The sequence below is a fragment of the Micromys minutus genome, assembly GCF_963924665.1.
Source record: "Micromys minutus genome assembly, chromosome: 2".
NCBI classification, from domain to species: Eukaryota; Metazoa; Chordata; class Mammalia; order Rodentia; family Muridae; genus Micromys; species Micromys minutus.
The window spans coordinates 86,904,862-86,932,080 of NC_137971.1; the positions used below are offsets into that span (position 1 = coordinate 86,904,862).

Genomic DNA, 27,219 nt, shown 5'->3' on the forward strand with positions numbered 1-27,219 from the left:
GGACCTCTGGAAGAACAGCCAGTGATCTCCACTGCTGATACCTCTCCAGCTGATACTGTCTCTCCAGCCCCAGACACCTAACTGCTAACAACTCTTATAACAGCTCCATGAGACTTACATCAGCCCGCGGAAGAGGACATTCTAGCCCAGAGACGAGAACTCACTTCTGTAAGCCTGGCATATATGAGAAAGTACATCTTGTCTTCACATCCCAGAATCCACTGCTGTGGACCAGATCCTGGATATTCAACCTCAGCAGTGATCTCATAGTCATATAAAATGGTCCTGAAAGTAGTCAGAATGTTCCCTGGGCCTGGTGATGCTTTCTGAGTGCATGTCCCAGATCCTGGTCAGCACCCGCAGAACTGTGCTACAATCTGCTCTCTTCTTTAGGAGTCAACCCAAACACTTCTCGGTTGCCTATGAATATATCTCTTTAAGAAGCTCTCTCTCTGGGTCTCTCATAACATCCTTCACAGACCAAGCTTAAGACTCTGGCTCACATCACCTGGTCCACAGGGAAACAGGCATTTACTTATTCATAGGCAGGCTCACCAGAGCCTCTAAGGCTTTTGTGAGTTTCATTCTGTGGGCTTTCATTGCAGACTTAGTGCCCGATTATGCCTTTCTTCTTCCTCCCACCTCAGTCTCTAGGATCCTCTTTGCCTCTTTTTTTTCCTCAGATCAGCAAGACCCTGGGTGCTTTTCAAGTCTTTTATCTTCCATGACCCCATTTGACTCTGGTCAGAGTAGCTTTAATCAGCACAGGGGCCTCTTGGGGTGTGTGAGCACTCAGCCAGTAAGAGCACCAGCACTATTGAAAGTCATCATGTGAAAAACAGACACGTGCCACCAGCTACCAGACTAGATTAGTTCCTACCTTACCTGCCTTGTTTGGCTGTTCTGTGACCGCCTACTGTTAAAAAAAACCAGTCTTCCTGTTGAAACTGTTGAAACACTCACGTTTTGAGCACTTACATTCATAAGTCAGTTTGCCTCCGTGTGATAAATTACCTCTCCATATTTGCATCCCCAGTGGGGGGGGGGGTGGGAGAAAGAGAGAGGAGAGAGAGCTTTCAGTGTATGTCTAAGACACAGTTCCCAAGTCATTTGTCCAATCCTACTATCAGTCCAGTGCTCTTTGGTGATAGTAACCACCGTGAGACAACCTGAAGTCAGAAGGCTTGTTTCTTTCTTTCTTTCTTACTTGCTTTCTGTGGGTCGGGAGCGGAGGGAAGCGTGGGGGGTGTGCAGTTTAGAGACAGGTTTCTCTGTGTAGTCCTGGCTGTCCCGGAACTCTCTGTGGACCAGACTGGATCACACTCAGGGCTCAGGGATTTCCCTGCCTCTGCCTCCTGAGTGCTGGGTTAAAGGAGTTTCCCACCACGATCAGCCGCTCATTTTCTACATTCAAGCAATGAGGCGATTAGAAGCAGGGAGTTAAGATTTGTACAATGGAAGTCCCCAAGAAAGAAGATGGCGGCTTCGCCTGAGGAAAGGCCACCGCATGAGGTTGCTGGAAGGACTCGTTAAGCTTCCAATCTGAAGAGACTCTGAAAGCGTCAGTGGACCCTGCCGAACCCTCAGCTGTTCATTCATGTATTTGTTTTACTTAATGAGACTCTGTCATAGTTAAAGTTTTAGAAGTCATCCCACCCAGAGTGATGGCTGTTTTGTTTTGTTCTGTTTTCTAGACAGGGTTTCTCTGTGTAGCCCTGGCTGTCTTGAAACTCACTCTGTAGGGCAGGCTGGCCTCAAACTCAGAGATCAGCCTGTCTCTACCTCCTGATTGCTGGGATTAAAGGCATGGGCCACCACTGGCTAGCAAAAATAATGTTCTTAAACTAATTCATTTTGTTGTTAAAAAAAAAAAAGTACGTTTCAGATATCTGGGGGATGAGTTGATGAGAAACATCACCATCTTCCTGCTTTATCTGAAGAAATGTTTGTTATCTTGCTGGAAGAGCCAGAGACATAATAAACTCAGGACATGTATACTATGTGTCTGTTTATTATTCCACAATTACTTCTCACTAAGATACTGGATCTCTAGCCAATGGCAAACAAATTAAGATCATCCAGCAGATTTCCCAGGCTAGACCAAGACTCCTATTCCTGGGCCTAGATGGACTTGGGCAATCTGGGTAACCGCTGTGTCTCAATTTTCCTTCTTGTTAGTGAAAGCTTTCTCTGAATTTTGAAAATATCATTTGGCAAACAGCAATGTCAGTACATCGAACTCCAGAAGGAGACGTAGGTGGTAAAATGGGTGAGGGTGCGCAGCAGGTTACAGGAAAGCCACTAGACAGGTCAAGGGTAAAGAACTGCATGGGTGGTTGCCAGAGAAAACAGTCAGGGAGCCTTCAGGCAAGACAGTAAGTCAGGTGGTAAAGACAGACAAGGAGACAGAGAGGAGTGTTCACATAGCCAGACAAAAAGAAGGAGCTAGGCCTGGGGTAGAGCTCAGTAGCTTCCTTAGCTGAGTTCCATCCTTAATGCTCCGTAGAGCTGGGTGTGGTGGGGGAGCACGTGAAAGGTCAGAGGCAGGAAGATAAGAAGTTCAAGGTTTTCCTCAGCTACTTAGCAAACAAAGGAATGAGAGGATGGAGATGAGGAGGGCAAGAGTCCCTCCCACAGGGGTGTGGAGGAGGAAGTGAGGATCAGTGAACTGATACTGATTAAGGGAGTTCAGAATGGGTTCTTAGTCTCCGGGTGGTCGGTCGTCCCTAAAGACCTGAGTTCAGTAACAGAGCAAATGTTTCTTAGTAGCTGACTCTTCCTTTCTGAACTTGAAAGTAGTTGACGTTCACCTGCAGACTTCAAAGTACATACGTTATGAAGCCTGAAGGTTTTCTGTGCGATGAAGCTGAGGTGTCAGTTTCCTGTTAGCAGTTCAGATTAAGTTAGTAGTAAGCCACACTCACGTGAGGCTTTATGGCAGAAATCCACTTTTGCTTTTTCTTGCTCGACCTCTGAACCATACCGGGTACTGCAAAGGGCAGGTCCTCTTCCTTCACGGCGGAAGCTCTTTCTGTGAGTGAAGCCTTGGCCACTGTGTGTCCACATTCCCAAGCCCTTCTCCAACCCGGGCGTGCTCTTCAGAAGCCCTGCTCTCCTCCCTGGCCCTACTTGCTCTTGGTCCTGCTCTAGCTCCGTCCACTTGTGGCCCTGGCAGCAGAGCATCACCAAGCTCATGGTTCTCCACTTTCTTCTTGCATACGAAATACGTACATTTTGGCTTAGTAGTTGGTGGCGCTATGTTCCACAGAGACAGAAAAGCATCAAAAGTAATTAACATGGTGTAGATATGTCCCAGAAATGCGATGTATGTGCATATGTGCATGCATGCATGTGTGTGTGTGAAGTTATTTTATGTATAGTATATAATATATATGTATGTATCTTTGTACCATGTGCATGTCTGTTGCCCATGGATGCCAGAAGAGGGCATGGGATCCCTTGGGACTGGAGTTACAGATAGTTGTGAACAGTTGTGGATACTAGGTTTGAAACCCAGGTCCTCTGGAAGAGTAGTGCTCTTAGCTGCTGAGGCATCTTCTCAGCTGTCTGTATGCCTACAGACATGGACCAGTGTTCAATTGCCCATAATACTGTTTCTGAGTTCCTTCTTCCATGGAAGCTTCCCAAGTTCTGTGCCCACTTACAGGGCTTTCCTACCACTGGCCACCTCATGATTCACCATGGATGTGGAGATGAAAGAGATAAGTCATAGAAACACATCACCGACTGACTTGCTTCAAAATAAATGGTGACAGTTTACATAGTCCTTTTGTGGCTTGGTCTGCCTGTCTCCTTAGTCTGTCATTGTACGAACTCATGTGTCACTGCATGAAGTAAGAAGTTGGGAGAAGGGAGTTGATGTCCTCTGATAAAGGTTTGATCTTGGAGACTTGCCTTTCTGCCCAACTCAAGTGATTAGGTAGTTGATCTAAATAGATTCCTGATTAGCATCAAGGACCTCAGCAAGAGCTTGCTGGAGCATGTGTGAAGCCCTGAATTCCGTCCTTACTACCCTATAAAATTGGGCCTAAAGGCACATGACTTAATCCTGAGACTTGAGGAAGCAGGGGGATCAGAAGTTCAAGGTCACCATCAGCTTCATGTTTATGTAATTCTCAATGTCTGTCAAGGGTAGATAAAATGAACATGAAAACTGTGTTAAATATAACATCATGTGGGGGAAAGGGAGGAATGATACAGTTGGAAGGAGTTGTTCTATAAAGTGCAGAGGAATAATACAGTTGAAAGGATCCTTATGTTCTATATTATAAAGTGCAATGCACTAATCTCCAGGTATTCTTGTCTGTAGATGGGGAAGTGCACATTATTAGAAAGACATGATAGTGTACAAGCAGGACCACCAAGCTCGCTTTGAGCTTTGCAGCATCTGACTGGTCCCCCACGGAAGAGGACAAGACTAGCTAGCTCTAGTCTTACTGAGAAGCTCACAAAAGACCCTAAAATGAATATTCTGGCAGGAGAGAGGGAGAGGGAAAGGGAGAGACGGAGAGGGAGAGGGAGAGAGAGAGAGAGAGAGAGAGAGAGAGAGGAGAGAGAGAGAGAGAGAGAGAGGAGAGAGAGAGAGAGAGAGAGAGAGAGAGAGAGAGAGAGAGAGAGAGAGGCGCCAAGGCAGAACCATTAGACACACTGCAAGACTCAGCCACACTTAGCCACCAACCAGAAAGCCACTGGATTCTGGCCTTGGTTGCTTTTGCTGGATCCCATCCATGCCTAACTCATTTTGTTTGAAACATCTTTCGTTCTTGTTCTGTAGCTCTTTTGGGGGCGAAGGGATGTAAACTACTTAGTGAATTGAAAAGTTTTAATCAAAGATTATTGAACTACTAAGCAATGCACACAAAAAAAGAACACTTTATATGGAAAGAAATAAAAATGCTTAAGTTATTTTTTTCAAGACATGGTTTCTCTGTGTAGCCTTGGGTGTCCTGGAACTCACTCTATAGACCAGGCTGTCCTCAAACTCAGAGATACAGGTGTGAGTCACCACCAACTGGCTAAATTATATATTTATAAAACTGAGAATTAAAAATAAGGAAAACCACTTTAGAAACTGTTAACTAATAAAGGAACAGGGTAGGTAGAGAAGAGAAACAATTGATAACACCAGAGAGAAGGAAGGTGAAGGTCATGAGAGACAGGAAGGGCATACGAGGGAAGGATGAAGGTGTTGGTGCAGAGGGAAGAGCCGTCAGGCCCTGACTGAGTGTGGCTCTGGATGTCAGTGATCTGGACTCACACCTAAGGAAAGTTCCTCAGTGTCTTAGGTGAGGTTCTGAAGGGCTCCTGTGCATTAGCACATTACCTGGGTGACACAATCTCATCAAGAAGGGACCAAATCAAAAAAGAAGAGAAAGAAAAGGTACCAAGCATAATAAACCACCTAACATGCGTGCTGAGAAAAATCCAAAGTGAGAGTAGTAAGGAATCTGGGTACAAGATCAACACAGACATCAGTGTATTTCTGTATACAATAAAAAGGGGAGAAAGAAAACTTGAAGACAACTTTCTGAGCCCCATTTGTGTTCAACTAAGGCCTCTGCAAGGGAGCACAAAGCTGGACAGCCGAGGTTCCCTGGGCTGCAGTAGACCATTGCTCTAGGATTTTGTCTTTAACTCTAGATTTTTGTCTTTAATCCAACAACCTCTTACTGGCCATCGTAAGGCATAACTGAGGCAGTGCGTTTAAAACCCCTAGACTGCCACCTTGCATGTAGTAATAATAAAAAATAATAAATGAATCACTAAACTTCAGCACTCCAAAGCCAATCCTGATTTTAGGGAAGATGTGCAGAGTCAGTTGTGAGCGGAACAAAGCCAGTGGGTACAACAACTGGTCAATATATCACAGATGGACTGGGAGGCTGAAAGGACCAGCATTATGGGAACATCAGGGGGTGAGGATATAGTCTACACTCGAGGATGAAAGAATCTTTTTTTTATTGAATATTTTTTATTTACATTTCAAATGTTACCTCCTTTTCAGGTTTTCTCTCCATAAATCCCCATCCCATCCCCCCTCCCCCTGCTTCTATGAGGGTGTTCCCCCACCCCCTCCCCCTCCCTACCCAACAAGGCCATCCTCTGCTACATATGAAGCTGGAGCCATGGGTCCATCCATTTATACTCTTTGTACAGTGATTTAGTCCCTGGGAGCTCTGGTTGGTTGGTATTGTTCTTGTGGGGTTGCAAACCCCTTCAGCTCCTTCAATCCTTTCTCTAACTCCTCCATTAGGGACCTCATTCTCAGCTCAATGGTTGGCTGTGAGCATCTGCCTTTGTATTTGTCATGATCTGGCAAAGCTTCTCGGGAGACAGCTATATCAGGCTCCTGTCAGCATATACTTGGTGTCAGCAATATTGCCTGGATTTGGTGGCTGTCTATGGGCTGAATCTCTAGGTGGAGCAGTGTCTGGATGGCTTTTGCTTCCGTCTCTGCTTCAAACTTTGTCTCCGTGTTTTCTCCTGTGGATGTTTTTGTTCCCCCATCTGAGGCCATCTGAGAAGGCCTGAAGCATCTGCACTTTGGTCTTTCTTCTTCTTGAGTTTCATGTGGTCTGTGAATTGTATCTTGGGTAATCTGAGCTTTTGGGGCTAGTATCCACTTATCAGTGAGTGCATACCATGTGTGTTCTTTTGTGGTTGGGTTACCTCACTCAGGATGACATTTTCTAGTTCCATCCATTTGCCTAAGAATTTCATAAAGTCATTGTTTCTAATAGCTGAGTAGTACTTCATTGTGTAAATGTACCACATTTTCTGTATCCATTCCTCTGCTGAAGGACATCTGGGTTCTTTCCAGTTCTGGCTATTATAAATAAGGCTGCTATGAGCATGGTGGAGCATGTGTCCTTGTTATATGATGGAGCAGAAAGAACCTTTGTTACAACATCACCACCACCATCACCACCACCACCACCACCACCACCACCATCACCACCCTGGCAGTGGTGCTGAACTCTATTCGGCAAGAGGACAGGGGTTTGGAACAAAGGCAATGTTCTGTGAGGAGAAGGCAGTCAGTTTCTCTGGAGGGGGTGAGGACTGCCAGGGGCCTTTGACTTGTTTTGGGAGCTTGAAGACTATGTCTGAAGGCCTGGGTCACAGAGCACGGCACGGGGTGGGCTGTTTGATTCGTTGTTAAGGATGAGGCACAGGTCACCTGGGTCTTGGGAGTCTCTTGAGCGTGTTTATATTTGTCCTGAGGGGACTGAGGACACTGCTGGGCTTAGTGAAAGGGCACGGTGTGGCCTGATGTTTGTTTTCAAGTGTGTCTGCACTGAGGAGGCCACTCCTGTTGTCTAGGAGACAGGAAAGTAGGTTAGGGGTGAGAGGGAAGTAGTGGGTATATCTGAATTACAGGGCCTGGTATCAGCTTGGGAACATGGGATGCCCCATGATGTCCCCTCCTAGCATCTGATTTACAGAGCTGGGCCAGAGGAAGACATTCTTTCTTTATTAAGGAAAAGCTTCATTACCTTTATATTGAAACCTGAGAACGGATTGAAGTGTTTACTGCCCTCAGGAAATTTGAGCACTTCACACGTGGGGGGAAGAAAGATAGATTTGGGACATTGATCATGAAAGCCTAGGGCTGCATGCTCTGGCATTTCCTGTTTGATTTTCAGAAGCAGACAAACTGGTGTAGATTCAGCCTTTCTTTTTTTCAAGCACAGGCTTGTTTGAGTCCTGAGTTCATGAAAGTTACATTTAAAACTGGTCTCCTGCCTTCTCACCTGTGTCAAATCTGTTTCTTCAAATCTGAAAACCCACATACAATGAGCGACTGAGATCACCCACACCCTCTACTCCTTTTCAGTGACATTTTAAGTCACCTCTTCTTAGCCTCCCGGGTAGTTAGGTTTCTGATGGGAACAGTCTCACCCGATCTGATAGCTTCACAGCTGGGGCCATGTTAAGAGTCACTCTAAAGTTCCCTTCCTGTGGTTTGGAGCAACATTGGCAGGTATACTGGGGCTAGAAAGACCTTCCACAGTTTGCTGAAATCTGTCGTCCAAATGCTGGTACAAGCTGAAGCTTGCTGCAAGTTCTGGAGTTGACCTGCCTGTCTTCCCCTGGACAGAGTGAGATCCTCTGGAACCTTGGGAGTTCTTTCCAAGGAGCAGCTCTGAAGCAAAGTGCAGGTTGATCCAAGAGACTCCTTAAAGGGAAGGAAGAGAAGCCACAGATAGTATTTATTAGTCAGGACTGGAAATGCAAACTTAGAAAGTCCTGAGACACCTTTGCTTCAGTGCAGGACTAGAGTTGGGAGATATAGTCCATGGGACATGTATGTACCCCAGGTTAGATGGTGGGAGGTTCTCTCCTTTTCTTCTGTCTCTCTTACTTTTATTTACACACACACACACTCTCACACTCACACACACACTTACACACTCACACACTTATACACACTTACACACTCACATACACTCACACACACACTCACATACACTCTCACACACACACTCACACACACTCACATACACTCTCACACACACTTACACACACTTACACACTCACGCACACACTCTCACACTCACATACACACTTACACACTCATATACAGTCACACACACTCACACACACTCACACACACACACCTTAGCTTGCATCTCCATGTCATGACCCCATAGCCTCTTTGGTGGTAGGAACTGGAACAGGCCTTCATGTGCTGCTGTAGCTCCCAGGGACAGCCTCTAAATGCAGGCAAAATGGAAGCTCAGAGCTCTTGAGAGGTGGGCCCCCCTCTTCTTACATTCCCAGTTGACAGCCGGATTCTACCTATTCCCCTTTCTGCAGCACGCCACCTCGGTGAGCATCATGGGCTTTTCCAACACTGTGGAGATGGAGTTGTCCTCCACCAGGCTGGCGAGGACCATAGAGCCACAGATCCACAGAGTGGGCAGCCTGACGGCTGCTCCTACCCACACAATTCCGAACTTGCTGAGTGGCCCCCCACAGTCCGTGCCCAGCCTGATGAGTGTTTCAAACCATGCCATGCCAAGCCTGACAGCCAGTCACCTGCAGCCCGTGCCAAACCTTGTGCGTGGCACCTTCCAGTCCATGCCCAACCTGAGGGCCGATCCCCCCCAGGCCGTCACAAGCCTGGCTAGTGCTCACTCACAAGCCGGGCCCAACCTAATATCTGGGCACACGCAGGCTGCGCAGAGTCTGGCCACTTGTCCTCTGCAGGTCGTGTCTCCCGTTTCTGATGTGCACGTGGAGACTAGATCCATATCCAGTCCCGGGTCTGGTCCAGCTGCAGAGAGCCTGGGCCCCAGGGATGGGGCTGAGTCCTCCCTGGGGAATGCCTTGTGTAAGGTAGGTCTTGGGAAAGGGGCGTTCAGCTTTTGCTTATTATGAAGCAAAAGGTTGGCCACCAGAAGCCTCTCACCTTAGCCTTCACTTACCAGTTTTGCTGATGGCCGCAATGTCGGGTTTGATTCTTGTTGACCTTTCACCTTTGACAGATGGAAAGTGAGGATTGTACCCGTTTCACAGACTCAGTAGGACAAGGCCCCACAGCCTCCAGTCTGGATGGCCCCAAGGATTTGGCTATTCCCTCAGAACTGGAGGAACCAATTAACCTCTCTGTGAAGAAACCTTTCTTGGCTCCAGTGATCAACACATCGACGGCTCTGCAACAGTACCGGAATCCAAAAGGTGAGACTCGAGTAAATCTTTCCTGTTGGCCACAGACCCGAGCGCGGGCCACTGAGCACCTCCAGCTGTGCTGGAGGCTGGTGGATGGGTTCAGCCTGGGCAATGCTGGTAAGGCTGAATTTCCTTCTGTCCTTCAGAAGTGACGCATATATGCTTCTGCTTCCCTACCCACGGGCAGCAATGATCTGTGTGTGGCCTCTCTGCAGCCTTCCCCATAAACACATCCCGGGGAGCCCAGCTTTGTATGCAGGCACAATGGACGCCATCACTCCAAAAGAGCTAGCCTTGGTAAAATGTTGAGTGAAAAGGCATGTCTGATGGATGTCCTTTGTGAAATGGGTACCTGCCATCTGCCTCAGTAAATGGTACTCATTAGACTACTGACTGCACAGGCTACGGGGACAAACCATCACAGTGAAATGGCTCAGCCACTTGGTCTGTAACAACAGCAAGGATTTTCCAAGTACTCAGCAATCACGTGGATCTGAGCAGTGCCTCACAGTGAAAGGACTTTGGACCACTGTAAATAGGCTCTGCATTTCTTCTTAGGGAGTTGGTTCTTTCCTCCATCATGTGGTCCTTGGGGATCGAACTCAGGTTGCGACTTGGCAAGAAACACCTATTCCCATGAGCTGCCTAGTGAGCTTTCTTAAAGTGGTTCAGTGGCTTGTTTCATCTGATGAGGGCAAGTCAAGAAGTCAGAGTGAAATACTGGCCACTTAGGACTTTTTATGTATGTTACTACTACTTATTTTGAAATGGATCCGTCTTACTTTGTAGGCTTGTAATACATAGAAGAACAACAATTTCAATTGGATTTTTTTTTCTCTTTCTGCTGAAAGACCAGCTCGAAAATTCTTGGTCCTTATTACATACAGGAATAACCTTATATTCTAGGCAACTAAAATTAACATTTTTAGACCCAGCTTTGCCCAAGGAAAGTGAATAGGACAGTGCTGATAAACCGGAGGTCCTGTTCGTGCCTCACCGCTGCTCCCTGCTCTTCTGGGTTGACTCTGCTGTGCTCTGGCCTCCAGAGGTGCTGCACCAGCAGAGGCGGCACAGAATGTCAAGAGATAAGACTAGTGTATGGGAAACAGGCCATTTCTAAGCTCTTGGCTGTTACCTGTCGGCAGCCTCTGAGAATCATCTGCCCTCTTCTTTGCCAAAAAGATAATGGCCTTCATCCTCCCTCAGGAAGGAGAGCCATGGTAGGATTGTCACCACCAGGAATGAATACACTGTTAATAAGAATTGTGTGGCAGGTGTGTGACTGAAAGTTTGAATAACGGAGGAATGGATGGTCTAAGTGATAAGAATCTTGCCACAAATGTATGTCACGGCTATTTCATTTGTCCTTTGTCTTAGAATATGAGAAGTTTGAGCAAGAGGCCCTAGAGCTGGATACAAAAGAGAATTCGAACATCAGGTAATGGCTCTTGGCCAGCTTTCTTACCCTCAGCTTCCTGTCCTGAGAGGTTGGCACAGGAAGTAATTCTTTACATGGACTAGAAGCAGAATTTTGTCTATACCTCTTGTCACCGCCTGCAGAGCCTCAAGTGGGTGCTGTGGTTGGGTGCTGTGGTTGGGTGCTGTGGTTGGGTGCTGTGGTTGGGTGCTGTGGTTGGGTGCTGTGGTTGGGTGCTGTGGTTGGTTGGGTGCTGTGGTTGGGTGCTGTGGTTGGGTGCTGTGGTTGGGTGGTTGGGTGCTGTGGTTGAGTGCTGTGGTTGGGTGCTGTGGTTGGGTGCTGTGGTTGGGTGGTTGGGTGCTGTGGTTGAGTGCTGTGGTTGAGTGCTGTGGTTGGGTGCTGTGGTTGGGTGCTGTGGTTGGGTGCTGTGGTTGGGTGCTGTGGTTGGGTGCCTATAACAGTTGTAGGAGAGTTCCAGGCATCGTTAGGCATGCACTTGTGTGTAATAGTCCTTGCTATTCACAGAGCCCTCTTTTGACTACAGATGGAACTGAAGATCTTTCTGGTGTCTGATGGGATTGGCAGGGTGGAGCTTGGCAGGGGGCAGAATGTGGATCTGGAAAGGGCCAACCAGGGAAGCCTAAATGAGCCTGAGGGACTTAGGCTGTCTGCAGCTCCTGCTGAGACCCAGGTTGTCTCTCTCACCACAGAGCTATCAGCAGTGAGCCCAAGATCCCCTACGTGAGACTGGAGCGGCTCAAGATCTGTGCTGCCTCATCAGGAGAGATGCCTGTGTTTAAGCTGAAGCCCCAGAAGAATAGCCAGGACGGGAGCTTCCTCCTGGTGATTGAGTGTGGCACGGAGTCCTCCAGCATGTCCATTAAGGTACCACTCGGCTATGCTTGCTCCAGCCTGGGAGCCTGTTTTCCAGTGTTTCCGCTGGAATACTTGCTTTAGGGCCCTTTGTGATCCCCAGTGGGATGGTAGCCAGCCTTGTCCTCTGCTGCGTGGGATCTGTGAGATACAGCAGGGTTGAGCTGGGACTTGGCTGGTTTGTGGCCCTGGAGTAAGAGATTCTTGTAGCAAGTGTCCAGTCTCTGTCAGTCCCCAGCCCTGCCAACCACTTTTCTGTACTGTATGTCAACGGCTCAGACTTACTTCTTCCCCAAGGTCAGCCAGAACAGTCTGCCTGATGCCACTCAGAGCCCAGGTCTCGGGGGAAGAAAGGTCACGGTCACATCTCTGACTGGGCAGCAGCCACTAGAGGTGGACAGCACATCTGAGGAACACAGACTTATTCCCCGGACTCCGGGAGCCAAAAAGTGCACCCCGGCTCCCATAGAGAATGAAGACTTCTGTGCCGTGTGCATCAACGGTGGAGAACTGCTATGCTGTGACCGCTGCCCCAAAGTGTATCACCTTTCCTGCCACGTGCCAGCCTTGCTCAGCTTCCCAGGGTGAGTCGTGCCATCACCTGGCTAACAGCTTTAACTTCAGGGCCATATCATGATTCCGACTGGGTCCACAGCACTCCCAGGATGGGCTTACTTGGGCCTGAACCAAGTCCAGATCTGTGAGGCTATGGCCCCTACAGTGGCGCTTCTGCAACAGCTTGGCCTCAGGCTTGGCCCTAGCTCCCTGCTGACTCCTATGCTTTTCTGAACTCGTGGCATCTTCATTCATTTCACTTCTTCCCAGCCTGTCACTAGTAGGTGATGCAGGGCTGGGGACACAGTTTCTTGCCCCATCGCCCCACTTCTCTATGCTTATTCTGGGCTGAGGGTCGGGGAAGGATGCTGAGTTCTAATATGGCCCCGCCTGCTGTGCAGGGGAGAATGGGTGTGCACCCTGTGCCGCAGCCTGACGCAGCCTGAGATGGAATACGACTGCGAGAACGCTCGCTACAGCTACCCCGGAGTGCGGGCACTTCCCGGCCTGAGCATGTATGACCAGAAGGTAGGGAGGGTTTGGGGAATAGAGTTTTCTATGTGAGGCAGTCCTTTGTGTCTGCAGAGATAAGTTTTTTCCCCCTGGGGGGGGGATGGCAAGCCTTTTCTGGGGGGAGGTGTTGTTGGTCAGCTTTCCATCACTGTGACGAAATAACCGAGAAAATCAACTTAAAGCAGAATGGACTTATTGGGACTCAGGGTTTCATTTCATGGTCTCTCGGCTTCATTGTCCCTGGTCTGTGGCGGGGCAGAAACACTACAGTGGGAGAGCCCGTGGGAGAGCAGAGCTTACCCCGTGTCTGTTAGAAGGCAGGAAGGGAGAAGGGGGCTCCAGGGACAATCGATACCCACTTCCTTCTACTCCCTACAACCTCTTATAAGTTTTGGCAGCTCCCAGCAGTCCAGAAGTGGATTGATCCCCGTGTAAGACCTGATTAAGCCACCTTCCAAAGGTGCTGCCTCTGAACAGTTGCCTGGAAACCAAACCTTCAACACAAGAGCTTCGTGTGTACGCATGCATGCGTGCGTGTGTTTATGGCTCTACCGTGAGCCAAGCCTGCTGACTTGGCCTGTGGGAATTTATGTGACTGTCCCTTTCCAAACGGTGTTCCGCTGGCCTGGGAGCTCAAACTGCCTTCTTAGGGTGGCTGGCACCCTTGAGGTCAGAGCCGGACAGCTACCCAGGGTTACCATCCTTAGTTCTCACTGAGGTGGACCCAGGACAATGCGCCACTTGCCCCTTGTGGTTTCTACAGAGGTGTGAGAAGCTGGTCCTGTCCCTGTGCTGCAACAGCCTCAGCCTGCCCTTCCACGAACCTGTGAGCCCCCTGGTAAGGAGGCCCCTGCTGGGTCTGCCTGCTGCTCTCCTTTCTGCCGTGGGGACACCAATGGGGCATGGCCATTCCTGCTTCTTCCTCTCCCTCACTGCTACTGCGTCAGACCTGACTTAGCAAGAAACACCTCTTCCTCTTTCTCTTCCCACACTTTGTCCCTCATTCCTTCTGAACCTTCACTTACATCCCAACTCACTCTCTACTTCCTCTCCTTTTTTGTCTGTTCCTATACGTATTTTCTCTTCTTTATCTTCTCCTCCCCTTCTCTCCTTCCCCAAAGGCCAGGCATTACTACCAGATTATCAAGAGGCCCATGGACCTATCAATCATCCGAAGGAAACTGCAGAAGAAGGACCCAGCTCACTATACCACTCCAGAGGAAGTGGTGTCAGACGTGCGCCTCATGTTCTGGAACTGTGCTAAGTTCAATTATGTATGTTTGGTTTGCTTTCCCCATTTCATAGTGACCCCGAGAACGTTACAGATGGGGTTAGGTTGTGGGTAAGAGAGTCTGGAAGCAGAGCTTTGGAGATTGCTATGGTTTTAAAGCTCTCTCCCAAATGTGGACCCCTAAGCATGAAGGCTGGGGGAGTTGGGGAGGTGCTTGCAACTGGTCAGATGTGGGTATCTACCAAGATGGCTGCCAAACGGATTATCTTGAGTCCTAGGAGAATATGCTAAGCTTCAGGTCTCTCAGGATGATATTCTATGATAGGCCAGTCAGGGTTGAACTTCTTGTGTCCCTCCTGATGGAGGGTACAAGAGGAGATGTCCTGGCAGAAGCAAGCTGGAACACCACTGTCTCTCCTCATCAGCCCGACTCGGAGGTTGCAGAGGCTGGTCGCTGTCTGGAAGTCTTCTTTGAGGGCTGGCTGAAGGAGATCTACCCAGACAAATGCTTTGCACAGCCCCAGCAGGAGGATTCAGACTCTGAGGACGTATCTGGCGAGAGTGGCTGTTCTACCCCCCAGGGCTTCCCGTGGCCTCCCTATGTGCAGGAAGGCATCCAGCCCAAGAGGCGACGGCGGAATATGGTAAAGAGCTTCTGCCAGCCAGTGGGTAAGGTGGATGGGTGACGACCTTGGCAAGGGGCATCTGGGAAGCTGATGAAGGGCGTTAAGACAGAGTGGTATTGATGAACCTTCACTCTCAGCCGTTTAGCAGATGAGGAAGATAGGGCGGGACAGAGGTCACCAACCCCATCTACCAGTGAAGCCCAGAATCCTCTAGCAAGTTCACAGATCTAGGGTGAAGAAGTGTTCTGACACCCAGCTCAGTAGTGCTTAGACTACTCTATGACTGTTATACTCATAGAAAGAATTACTGCTGTCAGTGCCTACCTTGGCTAGAGGGGGAACAGAAGGGACCCCTTTAGGTCTGTGATATGAAAAAGGGAGCATCGGGGTTGCTCACAACAGGGAGAATTTTAGGACTCTCTGGTTGTTCTTCCCTGTGTGGCTCTGAAAGATCAATTTCCTTCCTTCCCTTCCTTCTAGTGTTCCTCCCTCCCTTTCCCTCTTTTCCTCTTCCTTCCTCCCCTTCCTGCTTCCTTCCCTCCCTCTTTCCAACCTTTTTTCCTTTCTTCTTCTTCTTCTTCTTCTTCTTCTTCTTCTTCTTCTTCTTCTTCTTCTTCTTCTTCTTCTTCTTCTTCTTCTTCTTCTTCTTCTTCTTCTTCTTCTTCTTTTGAAATAAACTCTTACTATGTAGCCAAGGTTAGACTGGAACTAACTATAGAGACCAGGCTGGCCTTAAACTTGTCCCAAGTTCTGGGTTTGCAGGTTTGTGCTAGTACATGCAGCTATTCTGTTAGATTCCACTGAAATGCTGGCCTCCTGAATGCCAAGGTCCGGCCATCAACCCCTGATTATGTGCAACACTTGGTGCATAGTGCATATTGGCCCTCAGAGTGCTCTGTGGTTGCATTTCCAGGGTAGAGCACATCAGCTGTGGGGAGCCCAATCCTGACTCTGATCCCCTCCAGTTTGACAACTTCAGACGTGAGTGTCCCAGTTTTTCTTTCATCTCAGGAGAATGAGAAGACAAAGAGAGTGTCGTTCCGTCTGGCCAACAGCATCTCACAGGTGTGAGGGCTGGAAGGAGATGGGGCACACTGGTGGCTGATGTCCTTGTCCTCGAGACCATCCCTCCCCACCCTTCAGCTTATCCTCTTCAGAACATGGCTGTGGGAGGAGCCTTGTTGAGCGTGCGGCGCTCCCTTCATCATTATAGCATCTCCAGTGTTTATTTGGGAGCCACAGTGCATCCACCACAAAGAAGATTTCAGTAAAACAGGGAAGAGGGAGGTGTTCCTCATTGCCAGAGTAACTGGACACAGAGGCTTGTGCCTCTTCAGGCTCAGGGGGAGCCTGGCTTTCTTGGTGAGCTCTCCCAGCCAAGTACAGCACGCTCTGCTCACCTCTCTGCAGCCAGGGCTCAGGAGCACCACGTGTGTCTGAACTCCTGGCTTAGACACGGGTACAAGAAAGGAAGTGAGGTTTGGATATATGGCAGGCCTGTGGTCCCTGTCCCAGCACAGCCAAAGATTGTCACTGTTTGCCTTTGCTCGTCCTGTTGGGACAGAGGCATCTGCCACTGGCAGAATAATGGAGGCTTCTAGAGGCCCTAGGTCTCAACTGGTGCCTATTTGGGTTCTAACGGTTTTCAGGGTATTTGCTTTTCATGTCTGCTTTCCTGAGTAGGATGTAGGTGGTCACTGTGAAATGCTATGTGTGGTTTGTCATTCTTGGTTGAGCTGGGTGGTGTTGCAAAGACCGGTTTTCACTCACACCCAGAAGATGCCAACTTCAATCTGTCCCTCTGTGTCCCAACTCTGGGGTAATAGCACGCCACAGCCTGCCTTCCCGGAAGTGACTGGTATGTGTGTCAGTGGCCCCCTCGATCATCTCTACTCAGACACCTGCGTCTTGAGTTCTACTTGGGACAGATGTGATGTGTCTGCTACAGGAACTGAGGTCCCTGGCAAGAATGACCCACAGCCAGTGCAGAATGTCAGGTCTCTCCTGCCTACGGTTCTAGATCTCTACTTTCTCACTCAGCCAGGGATCAGAAGTGTGGCCATGCTGCTCACGGCCCGGAAACAGCCAACACTTGGTCACCCGATGTTGTTGGGGCTTGGAGAAGGCTGCAGTGACTGGTAGGAGTCTGCTTAGGCATTAGTAGGCTGAGGGTGGAGAAGGGGGCCATTGAGAGGTGAGAAGCCTTAGGTGACCCTGAGGTCACATTCGTAGTCCTCACAGAATACAGAAAGGCATTCTAGAAGCCGTGAGAATGGACTGGTGGCAACAGAGCTACAGGCCACACTGTGGACAGGTGACTACAGCGTAGGTAGGGTGTTTGTGAGGAAGCCTCGGAGACACATACAGGGACAGGCTTCTTCCCAAGCAAGGCTTGGCTGAGGAAGGGCCTATTGATTGTACTGCTTTTCAGTGACCTGACTTTTTAGTGACCAGGTCCTGAGGCATGGCATGGATAATTTCAGGGGATTCTTGGGCTGTGGCTTTGTTTTTGCCAAAAGGTGCAGTTTAAGGAAGTGATGACTCACAGGGCTTTTGCTGGGAAGCAGTTTTCTTTTTACCAAACCCTTCTTTCCCTGGGAGTCATTGAGAGCACCCAATCCCTTCTCCAGTAGGCTGAGGGAGGGCTTCCCTTTGAAGCAAGCCCTGCCCACTGTCTTGTCATTCAGCAGTGCTGCTGCCAAGCTCTCTGCAGTAGACAGGCTTCCATGTCCTGCTGTCTAGTTCCAGGCAGCTGAATCTTTAGTTCACTCTCAGTCAGGTAACCTTTGAAAACAGTCTTTGCTCCTTGTGTTCACAAAGTTTTTTTTTGGCTGGGGCTTAGGCTGTTTCCTGTTTGATTTTTGCATCTTTTTCTCTGATTGGTCTAACAACCTTCCTTCTGTTCTTACCTTCCCAGTTCCTGTATTCGGGCACCTTTCTTTTTTGTGGCCTGTATTCCTACTCTAGTCTTCATGGTGTTTGGCACTGGAAAGCCACTGAACACTGTGACAGTTTGAAACCTAATAGCCTTTCTCGGACCAGCTGGAGACTGGCCATACAACGGAAATGCCTGGTTCAAAGTTTGGGTTCTCTTCTCTTGGGACAGTTTCTTGGGACAGCTCATAGCTGGAGTGTGTCCTGTTAGAGCAAGGACCAGCTTCTGGGCCAACAGATCTTGGAAGTGTGATGGGCACTTCTCTGTTGCTTTCCTATTATAGGGCCCCTCTGTGGTAAGGCATTTCCTCTGGGCCTTTGAGCAGGGCATGAGGGAAGAGATGTCTTTTTACTTCCAGGATGTGAAGCTCTGCCCACATCTGCCTGTGGAGTTCCTTTTTTTTTTTTTTTTTTTGCATGCAGAAAACAGAATTGTAAGTTTAAAAAAAGAGAACAACAAAAGAAAACACCTGTTCACTAAGTAACTTTTGCTCATGTTCACTGGTGACCTACAGTGACTCATTTCCATATGGTCCCATTGTAAAGTCAGCTAAGCTCTTTGGTCGTGGACAAAGTCAAGCAATGGGAATGCACTGAGTTCTGATTGTGTGCTGCCCTAGAAGATAAGAAACTTGTTCCAGTTTTGCTGAGAAATGTAATAGTAGGGTGGCTTTGGGGGGAGGGGACGAAAAGGGGATTTTAGTACAAAAATTGATACAGGATGGGCTTGCAAAACATTCTCCCACAGAATATGGGTATGTTGATCCTCCTGAATTCTAGCAACAGGTATACGCCTGCTGTAGGAACCTTGCAGAATTGCAGCTACAGGGCCTCCAGGCACATTGCTCCATGTGAGACATTGTTGGAAAGCCAGCGAACGTTCACTTCCCGTCACTAGTTTAGCCACAGGTCTTTGTGTTCTTCCAAACATCTAGGTCCCCCTTTTTGCTGGGCTCTGCGCCTCTTCCATTCCTACTGCATTGGTCACCTACTGAAGCACTTCTGAGCTGAGGGTTTGCCTGTGTCTCCTGACTCCAGTCCACTCACTCCCAAGCACTCTTTGTCCACCTCCATGGCTACACCCCTCTCTTGTCTCCCAGACTTTTCAGTCTTATCTAGAATTCTGTCCCCCTTCCCAGCCTGAATCCAGGCCCCACCACATAGGTTCTTATTAACACCCCAAACTTTCCTAACCTCCCCAACTTCTACTTTCTCCATTTTTCACATCAGCCTGCTTTCTTTTTCTTTTCTTTTCTCTTTCCTTCTAAGCATGGCGGGTTTGGAGCTGCAGCCTCAGTATTGATTGGGAATTCTTGAACTTGGTATTATGTGCTTCTGATGTACGTCCCTCATCTTTGTTGTTAGCCAATGGCGGCTCACCGTTTCACTTCCTGCCCGCCCACTGCCTTTCTTCCTACTGACCAGTGTGCATGTGCCACTTCCCTTCCTGTTCTGTATTTCCTGATCCCGGCTGTGTCCTCTAAGGCTCCATTTTTCACTTCTAGGGCTCTGCAGGCTCTCTCCATTGCTTAGCTCGCTCTACACAGCCTATCACAGGACTCTCAAGATTAAAACAAACTGTCACATCCATGTCATAGACCTTTCCCCTTGCCCATCACTCTTTTAAAATAAATTATTCGGCTGGGTGCGATGGCATACATCTTTAATCTTAGCAGTTGGGAGGCAGACTAGTAGATCTCTGGGAGTTCAAAGCCGACTTGGTCTACATGTGAGTAGGCCAACTAGGTCTACAATGGTAAGGCCCTGTCTCAGAAAAGAAGGACTGTTTTTTGTCTATATGTTTTCATAAGTGAGCACCAGCTACCAACTGACATGCCTTTCGCTTCTCAACTCCCTTGAGCTCCTCACAGTGTCATTCCTTTTGTGCAGCCCTCCACGTCTTTTAGGACTCAGAGGTTGCTGCATTAGCTTTATCTCAGCCACAGAGGCTGTGCTGTGAAAAACCTAGACAGAGGGGTGTGCCTGGGTGTCATCATTTTCTCAGGGCTTGGGTAAGCAAGAAGAATCATAGTTGCTCCTGATTCTTCCTGTTTTCCACAAACCCCTTCTTCCCGGATTTGGTTCTCCTCCGGTGAGCTTGTTCACGAGCGCCTGCAGAGAGTTCTGCATCTGTGAACAGGAGAACATAGAGGGACACACCTGTTTGTTAAAAGCCCCCATGTCAGCCAGCTTAAGTGGGAGCTAGATTTTGTACCATGCAACTTGCTGTCTGCGTCAGCTGGATTCTCACACTGGTGGACAGTTCACCATTGTGATCCACACCAGCTGGAACCTGCCTCAGTCAGCAGGGGGTTGAGGATCATGGGAAGGCATGCATCCATGCATGGTCCAGCGCTGCAGCCAGGAGAGTCCTAACAGGGTGGGGGTCTGTTCCCATGACCTTCCTGGATCAGCTAGACCCCTCCCACAGGTCTTTCTCATCTGTGTTGATCATTCCACATCTGCTTACTTTAGATGGTACGGAAGCTGGAGGTACATGGTAGTTGCTTTCTTGGAGGTACTGTAGAAGGATATCTGACTTGAGTTTTGGGAACCTCTGTTTTGACATTGTCAGTGATGGGAGGTGTGACCTTGGGTACAGGTCCCTCCCTTATAAAGTTAGGGGTCTCTCAGAGATTCTATAGTTCTAAGGAAGACAACCATGATTCTAACTCTGAAGCCCAGACCACATAGGGTCTGAGGAACCCTGGGAGTGGGGACATAGCTAGAGAAGTCCCAACCAGGCAGGGAAACAAACTCTACAGGCCAAACTGCGCTACTTTGGACAAAGTCTTCACTGCTGGCGCTGCTTCTTGAGCCATATGCCCTTACCTCAGGCTGGAGGCTTCTTGGTATCTGGACACGTTCCTCCTAGACGCGGTCACATGATCCAGAGTGGCTAGGGGCACAAGGAAAGAATTTAAGGGGAAGCATAATTGATTTTAAATGGACCTACACATTCAAAATCAAATAAAAATAGCACCTTCCTTTACCAGTAACTGTGTCCTAGAGTTTTGTTTTTTTGTTTTTTGTTTTTTTTTTTTTTAGTGAAAGTTTTTGAAACCTGCTTCATATCCCTTTGGAACCTGGATTTCAACATCAGGAAGTACATGGACATGAAGAACCTGTGGCGGGGGTGTTAGGGGAAGGATGAAGAGAGTGGGGGGCATATGGTCCATGGAGGTGCGGTGAGGCCTGAGGGCAAGGGAGATGCCTCTGGGGGGGCCCATGTTGCGAATCCCTTCCCTGAGGGACCAGCCACACAACAGTATAGTACGGAATAGAGTTTATTCAGGTCATGGGAGAGTTAAGAGAGTGGTAGAGACAGAGAGAGAGAGAGAGAGAGAGAGAGAGAGAGAGAGAGAGAGAGAGAGAGAGAGAAGTAGAGGAGTAGAGGCCAGCCATGAGCACGTGGGACAGAGGGGCAAGGCTGCAAGAGCACAAGGCCAAGAGAGGCCAAGAGAGAGAGGAGGGGTCAAGCAGCTCCTTTTATAGTGTCAGGTCACTGGGGCGGAGCATACCTGGCCACTGCTGGGTAATTGAGGGGTGGGGTATACCTGGCTGTTGCTAGGTAACTGAGAGGTGGGGTTTACAAAATCCCAACAGGGGGTATGCGTGGGCATGGCCTACTCTTCAGAATAGGTCTGAGGTAGAGTTAGGAGAAGCACACTTAGGAAAACCTTCTCACTGCCAGGCTAAACCACTTCTCTGCATCTGGTGTGGTGGTGCACATCTGTAATTCTAGCACCAGGGAAATTGAGGCAGGGGCATTGCCTTAGGCCAGCCTGGGCAACCTGATGAAACCTTGTCTTAAAACAATAAATCAGACAACATCTCCCCCTCCAAGCAACCCTCCTAAGCTGCATAAATGTGTAAACAGAAACAGAGTTAAGTTTTTTGATACAGTGACTTTCTTCATTGTCCTCTCTGCTCACGCTACATTAGTTTCTGCATCTTGGTGAATGTAAAGATTTTTATTCATTTGGTGTGACCTCTGAACTTTGTGCTAGTTAGTTTTTGTCACCTTGATACAAACTAGAGTCACCTGGGAAGAGGAACCTGAATTGAGGAACAATTTTTTCCATCAGATTAGCCCAGGGACATGCCTGTGGGCCCTTTTCCTGGCTGCTGATTGGGCTGGGAGGGGCCTAGCCCACTGTGGGCAGTGCCACCCCTGGGCAACTGGTATTGGGTTGTATAAGAATTCAAGCTGAGCAAGCCATGTTGAACAAGGTGGTAGGAAGCATTCCACCATGACTCCTGCTTGAGCTCCTGCCCTGACTGCCCTCACCAATGGATTGCGATGGGGAAACTGTCAGCCAAAGAACTCTTTCCCTTAATGAGCTTGTGTTGGTCAGTTTTAACACAGTGATAGAAAACAAGTTAAGGCAGCCCCTTTTCTATTTTTGGTGGATTCCGCACCTTATGAGTCTTGGTCCGGCAGGCTGAGTCTGTTATCTCAGTGCTGACAGTGGGTACAGAGGATACAGGATTCCTGGAGCCTTCCAGAATTGGTGAGCTCCAAAAACAAAAAAAAAAAAAAAAAAAAAAAAAAAAAAAAAAAAGGTTCAAGTTGTTGGTCTGACCTCTTGGCCAGCACACACCCACATCCACATAAATATCACCCCTCCATGACCGTATACACACACACACACACACACACACACACACACACACATACACACACACACAAGGGAAGTGGGGAGGTCACACTAAACACTTTAGAATCTCTATTCCCAAGCATCCCTTCAAGCCACTGGTCATAATTTAAGAATAAGGATCTGGACGCGTGTCTCAGTGGTTAAGAGTTCATACTGCTCTTTCATAGGACTGAGATCCAGCTCCCAGAACCTATATTCAGCCATTCATAACCTCTGGAAACTGCATCTCCAGGGTGGGGTTGTGGCTCTAGGGAGGTGAAGTTTCCATGGCAGCAGCGGGGAATGAAGAGCTAGGTTCTGGTGGTGGTGATGGTTCCTTCAGCAGAGCAGTTCTAAGCAGGCTTCGGGCACTGTTTCTGGCCTTAGTGGAGCTCCAACTTTCCAGCAATCTTAATCTTTGAAACCATCTAAAAAGCTCTTTTAATAAATCCCTTTTCTGTCTAAATTAGTAAGAGTTGGCTCCTACGCCTTCCCCAGGACTAACCATTCTGGTGCAGAAATGTAGGCTTAGGTTATTTAAAACCTACTTTTAATAAGGGCTTACAAACGTTTCAACCCCTTCTATCCCATCATCCAAAGGTAGGGGAAAAATATGGTAAACAGGACAAGGGGATGTTGACCTGTTTAGAGGTAGTTCTTCGGGGGGTGATTTTAATCTGTCAGGATCCCAGAAGTCCAATTCAGTAGTGTCAGGATAGTAAACACGAATCAGCAGTGGTCCATGGTGTAGCAGAAACTGCTAGCCTCTGCCGAATCGGTTAGCAGGATCCACTAGGACTAGCCAGGATGCCAGAAGTTCTCTGCTGTGCCTCTCTCAACACAGCAAAGCTCAGTGAAGACTAAGACCCGAGACAAGACCAGTGAAGCGTTGCAAAGCTAGCTATGTAAGTGCACTGTACGCTGAGTCTTCTTTATACTCTCTCCAAACATCACATGTCCTCCCATGGGTCTTGCCTCAGCAAAACACCACGTGAGTCTGTATCACCCGACATATCCAGACACTTCCACTTCATAGAAATCCCGAGAGACTGATAAAAGGCACGAACCACTTTTCTGTGCTGCAGACCTATACATCCTATGACAGTTGCACACTCACTCATATGTCCCAGTGTCACCTAACACACTAGCCCTCCCCTTAACATATTCTTCTGTCTTCTTGCCATGGCAGCCAGGCGGGGGTGGGGTGGGGGGAAGGTAGGGTGTGGTGTCGGGTGACAGAGCTCATGCTTTTAACGGGTTTTAGTTCCACGTGAGGCCTGGATCTCAGCCTTTCCTCTCCCAGCCCTGTGCGAGTGCCTGATACGTCTCTCTTTCCTGCGTTGTTCATGAAATAGAACGTCTCTATTTCGTTCTCATTTCATGCTTATTTCTCTAGGTCCCTAGGACAGTGAGCCTTTGCCCGATGACTCTTGGTTCCACGGCAAGCTTCTAGCCGTGTCCTCTCTTGCCCCAGCACACCAGCCTGCAGCATGCCCTCTGCCTCTAGACCTGAGGATTATTTTACGTGATAAGCATAGTACCCAAGAATGAGAGAGCTTTTCAGGGACCAAAAAGTCCCGAAAAAACAATAATTAGAAGAACAAAGGCTGGTGAAATGACTCAGTGAGTAAAAAGGCTTGTCCTGAGTTCAGTCCTCTGGACCCACGTGGTGGCAAAAACTGGTCCCAAAAGTTGTCTCCTGGCTTCCACATGCATGCTATGACATGTATGTACTACTCACATACATGCCCGCACACACTAAATAAATGTAATTTTAAAATGGAAAACCGTAAGTATCCTAAAACTTCATGGTAGTGTTGGACTATAATTCAGCCTCATTACACAGGAGTCTGCAGTCTCTTCTTTCAAAATGTCTGAGACTGAAATTGTTCCTGAGCCTCACATCAGGCAGGTGTGATAAAGTTCTCCGTTCATAGCCCTGTTGCAGTGTGACAGCAGACCCGTAGATGGCGCCCGCGACACTTTTCCGCTTCCCTGAAAGGCAAGGAATGTTTGGTAGGGTATTTCTAGGGAGAGACTGAGAAGCCAGCAGCAGCGCATTAGCATAATCTTAAATTGGCGCCCCATGACTCTTCATTAGTTTCCAGGAAGGGAAAATTACAGAGTGGATAAATCAGATAACACCTCGACTGTGTGCTCAAAACTGCATTACCAATCAGTAACAGGTGGACACACTGTGCACCCAGATGTGTTTCCCACACGGGAATGTAGGGAGTCTTGTGGCTGAGAATAAGTGACCTGAATTTGACCATAGAGAAGCATCGGAAAAAGAAATGGCATATTAAATGAAGGCAGGAGGCAGGGCTCTTTTAGAAAATGTTCTATTTTTTACAATTTTTCGTCACGCACGTGTGTCTGCGTGTGGGTATGTGAGAGTGTGCACATCCTTGAGGAGGCCAGAGGTGTTGGATCTCCCAGCTGTTAGGGGCTGGAAATGGAACTCTGGTTCTCTGGAAGAGCAGAACCTGATCTTAACTACATGTCATCTCTCTTAGTCAAATTATTCCTGTCGTCAGGGTCAGAGAAAAGTCGGAAAATGTTCAGGCCTAATGGAGGATAGAGAGACATGTTGGCTGTTGTCAGTTTTTGTCAACTTGATACAAACTAGTGTCGCCCAGGGAAGATGGAACCCTTTGGCAGGTGGTCCTGGGTTGTATAAGAAACCAAGCAATGGCTGCTTAAGCAGTGGAGAGCAAGCTGGCAAACAGCACTCCTCCGTGCTCTCTGCTGTGGCGCCTGCCCTCACTGCCCTAGGTGATGGGCTGTGACAGGGAAATATAAGGCAAACAAACCCCTTTCTCCTCAGTTGGTTTTGGCCAGCGTTTTTTCACAGCAGTAGAAAGCAAATATAACAACTGAATGTAATATCCGACTCCAGACTGGCTCCTCTAATGCAGGGGGAAAACTACCCTCAAGGATGTTATTGGGTCAGCTGATGAAAAACATGATTCTTCCCTCCACTGTCTTGGCGCCTTGACCACTCAACAAAACTGCTTCGACTTTACCTCTACGTTCTCTCTCACTGACTGATATGTCTGGCTTTGTACCAACACGACCCAGTCCTGACAGCCTAGAGTTTTATAGTTAGCTGTGAGTTTGAGGAGTGCGAATCTTCCAGCTTCCTCTTAAGAGCCTACTAGAAATTTTAAAAAAGTTCCATTAGGAAAAACTTACATTTTAAGTTGCATATTTTCCAAATACAAGTGCCATGGGAAAAAGCCTAAGCATCTCTGAATTTGTTACAGCAGAGAAATCCAGTGGTTCGTTGTAATATGAAGGCTCAAGCATCTGTTGTTGTTGTGTTTTGTTTTTGTGCAGGGCTAAGTTCTTTAGCAATCTGCTAAGATATTTTGAATAAAAGATAAAGTGTAATGCATAAATCAATTAGGATTTGTGATTATAGTCTTAGTACGTGGATAGCTGAGGCAGGAGCATTAGGAAGAGTTAAAGGCTAGCCTCAATTACATAGCGTGAGCCAGTCTGGCCTATAGGAGATCTCCATCTCAAATAAAACAAAAACTGGACACACACACACACACACACACACAGAGAGAGAGAGAGAGAGAGAGAGAGAGACAGAGATAGAGACAGAGAGAGACTTCTAAAACAGTAACACAAAGCAACCGTTCCTTGACTTCAGAGATTACCTCTCTGCCCAGCCCAAACTCTGGCACGTTTACCCACAGGGTTGACAAAGGCTGGAACAAGCTGTGCTAGTTGCTCCTGTGTTTGTCCTCTTGCCACGCTTCAATTCTGACCTCTCTTAAATGTCAGCAATTTGATACCCCACAGTAGCTGGCACTACCCTGGAGTGGTTACGTAAATGCATATCATACTTGCTGCCAATGGTGACGTTAATCATCACAGGACCAGGAGGAGAGCATATTGTAGTGTTGAGGTGACCCCTGGAATAGAGTGAGGTCCTTGGCAATGTCTAGAGTTTGTTGTTAATGGTTATGGTGTTGCAATTCTTTACTGGGGACCTTGGCTCTGGTAACTAACCATATTTAATGTGGCTGCTTCGAGCTACTTGAATATTCTGAAAAACGCATGCCAGGAACAACACCAAGGTTTCCTAAGAAGATCTAGGATGTCTCTGTGTGGGTTTCACGGACTTTCCTGTGCACCACTTTCCTGTGTAGCTTCGTTGGTTTCTCCCTAAATGCGAGTGACATTTACGCATTGGACATGAATATTTGTTTATTTATCAATTTATCTACATTTTACCATACTCTATAAAATACTCCCTTCCCCCCTTTCACTTTCTTCTGTTATAAAGAAATGGCATATTGAAGTCAGGTTCTTTAATATCTTGCTACTTCTAGTGAGGGCAGAAATTGAGACTGGCCTTAAACTCCTGATCCGCTTGCCTAAGCCTCCCAAGTGCTGAGATTACAAACCTATGCCACCAGGCCCACTGATTTATACATTAAATTTTATCTGTTATTCAAAAAACATTTTAGTAAAGTGCTAAATACCCCTAGCATTGAACAACCAGAAAAAAAATAGCTAAAAGATTCCATATCACACAAAACATACCATTCAATTTACTGTTCTTTAAGACAAATGCAGAGGTGTTTAGATTATGTTGTATTAAGACGTGTTTTTGAATGGGCATGGGAACTTACATGAAAAGCATGTATTGGTTTGATTTCTGTTAGGCTCTGCCACTTTAGATGGTGTTCGTGCTGGCAGGCTGTGAAACAGGGTAGG

At 47.9% G+C, this 27,219-nt stretch overlaps 1 protein-coding gene and 1 long non-coding RNA gene across 2 annotated transcripts in view; one reads left to right on the forward strand and one right to left on the reverse strand.

The window, feature by feature from the left end:
• Positions 1-15,982, forward strand: part of TRIM66 (tripartite motif containing 66) — a gene marked incomplete at both ends in the record, with an annotated part of 57,756 nt that extends 41,774 nt beyond the window's left edge. The window contains 10 exons of the mRNA XM_080913024.1: positions 8,842-9,363; positions 9,513-9,705; positions 11,074-11,134; positions 11,824-11,998; positions 12,284-12,570; positions 12,943-13,069; positions 13,818-13,892; positions 14,176-14,328; positions 14,711-14,929; positions 15,923-15,982. Coding sequence (XP_080769150.1) covers positions 8,842-9,363; positions 9,513-9,705; positions 11,074-11,134; positions 11,824-11,998; positions 12,284-12,570; positions 12,943-13,069; positions 13,818-13,892; positions 14,176-14,328; positions 14,711-14,929; positions 15,923-15,982 — 1,872 coding nt within the window. The remainder of the gene's footprint in view (positions 1-8,841; positions 9,364-9,512; positions 9,706-11,073; positions 11,135-11,823; positions 11,999-12,283; positions 12,571-12,942; positions 13,070-13,817; positions 13,893-14,175; positions 14,329-14,710; positions 14,930-15,922) is intronic.
• A 3,574-nt stretch (positions 15,983-19,556) lies between these two features.
• On the reverse strand, positions 19,557-22,334 carry LOC308417918. The gene is made up of 3 exons (XR_013974953.1): positions 22,268-22,334; positions 20,678-20,744; positions 19,557-19,975 (listed from the first exon to the last, which is right to left on the reverse strand). It is a non-coding gene; the product is annotated as an uncharacterized lncRNA (long non-coding RNA).
• Positions 22,335-27,219: the final 4,885 nt, after the last annotated feature.